The following is a 1,296-nucleotide window of genomic DNA, read 5'->3' on the forward strand; positions in this document are numbered from 1 at the left end:
AGAAAATTCCTCGAAGCTTCTTCGTGTCACCTTACCATGTGAAGCAGACACTTGCAACTTCCAAGTTCCAACGCTTGCAGCTAGGGGTGTCAATTCCTAAATCGAACCGATAAAATCGATCGGGCCAGACCGAACTGATAACAATCCAGATCGAAACCGAAACCAAACCGATAAGAAATCGAAACACTCCAAAATTCATTAAAAAAATCAAAATTTGCATAGTTTTGTATACATTTGTATGGAAAATCAAATCCAAACTAGACCAAAAATCAAAACCAACTCGGTTACAAATCGATTTAAGAAACCGAAGTTCAACAGTTCATCATTTGGTTGTTTCCTAATGGCTTCATACCAGTTTACAAAACCGATCCAAACCGAAATGAACCTAATAAAGTTAAACCGGTACCAACCCAAACCCAAATCGCACCGAAGCCGACACCGGACCGAAACCGATAAATCCTTAATGGGTCAGTTTCGGTCACTTCCAAAGTCACACTGAAACCGGTGGGACCAGACCAAAACCGCACCAACCCGGACCATTGACACCCCTACTTGCAGCCATTGCTCACTCCACAGTCCACACTTAAACGGCTAAAAGCCCAGCAATCGATACTCCACTTCACAGTCGGCACAAACCCCATTTCTTCAAACCAACTTCTCAACAGATTTGCAGTGAAGCCCTTCCAAAATCCCATTGTGAACCCTAGAATAGTTAACTGTGAAATGATTCTACGACCTCTAATGGCCGCCTGATATTTGTTTTGAGTTTTGAATCTCCAAATTTTTTTTTTTTTTTGACAAATTTCACCATTTAAAATGGCGAAAACCAACTATTGTGCAGCTTCTTTCATACTTCTACTCCTTTCGACCTCCTCTGTAATGGTGGTGGTGGTGGAGTCTGCCATTGGTGTGAATTGGGGAACCGTTTCATTCCACCGGCTTACTCCCTCCATTGTCGTTCGTCTTCTCCAGGACAATAAGATACCGAAAGTGAAACTCTTCGATGCGGACCCAGATGCTCTTTCAGCTCTTATGGGTACTCGGATTGAGGTTATGGTGGGCATTCCCAACGAGATGTTGTCTGTCTTAAGCTCGTCCCCTAATGTTGCAGATTTGTGGGTTCGCCAGAATATATCCAGATATTTGGTTAGAGGTGGTGCTAATATCAGGTAAGTTTATAAACAAATTTCCTTTTTTTTTTTTTTTTGGCTATTTTATTATTTTCTCTGGCCTGATGAGGCAGCTAATACCTTGATTTTCTCTCTCGAGTCTCATCGTTTGGATGGTTGGCTGAAA

At 42.0% G+C, this 1,296-nt stretch overlaps 1 protein-coding gene across 1 annotated transcript in view; it reads left to right on the top strand.

The window, feature by feature from the left end:
* The first annotated feature begins 565 nt into the window (after nt 1-565).
* LOC122094109 (glucan endo-1,3-beta-glucosidase 6-like) overlaps nt 566-1,296 on the top strand; it is a 3,093-nt gene continuing 2,362 nt past the window's right edge. Inside the window, exon 1 of the mRNA XM_042664786.1 lies at nt 566-1,169. Within this exon, the coding sequence (XP_042520720.1) occupies nt 817-1,169 (353 nt within the window). The 5' untranslated portion in view covers nt 566-816. The remainder of the gene's footprint in view (nt 1,170-1,296) is intronic.

Source organism: Macadamia integrifolia, chromosome 11 (genome assembly GCF_013358625.1).
Source record: "Macadamia integrifolia cultivar HAES 741 chromosome 11, SCU_Mint_v3, whole genome shotgun sequence".
Classification (NCBI taxonomy): Eukaryota; Viridiplantae; Streptophyta; class Magnoliopsida; order Proteales; family Proteaceae; genus Macadamia; species Macadamia integrifolia.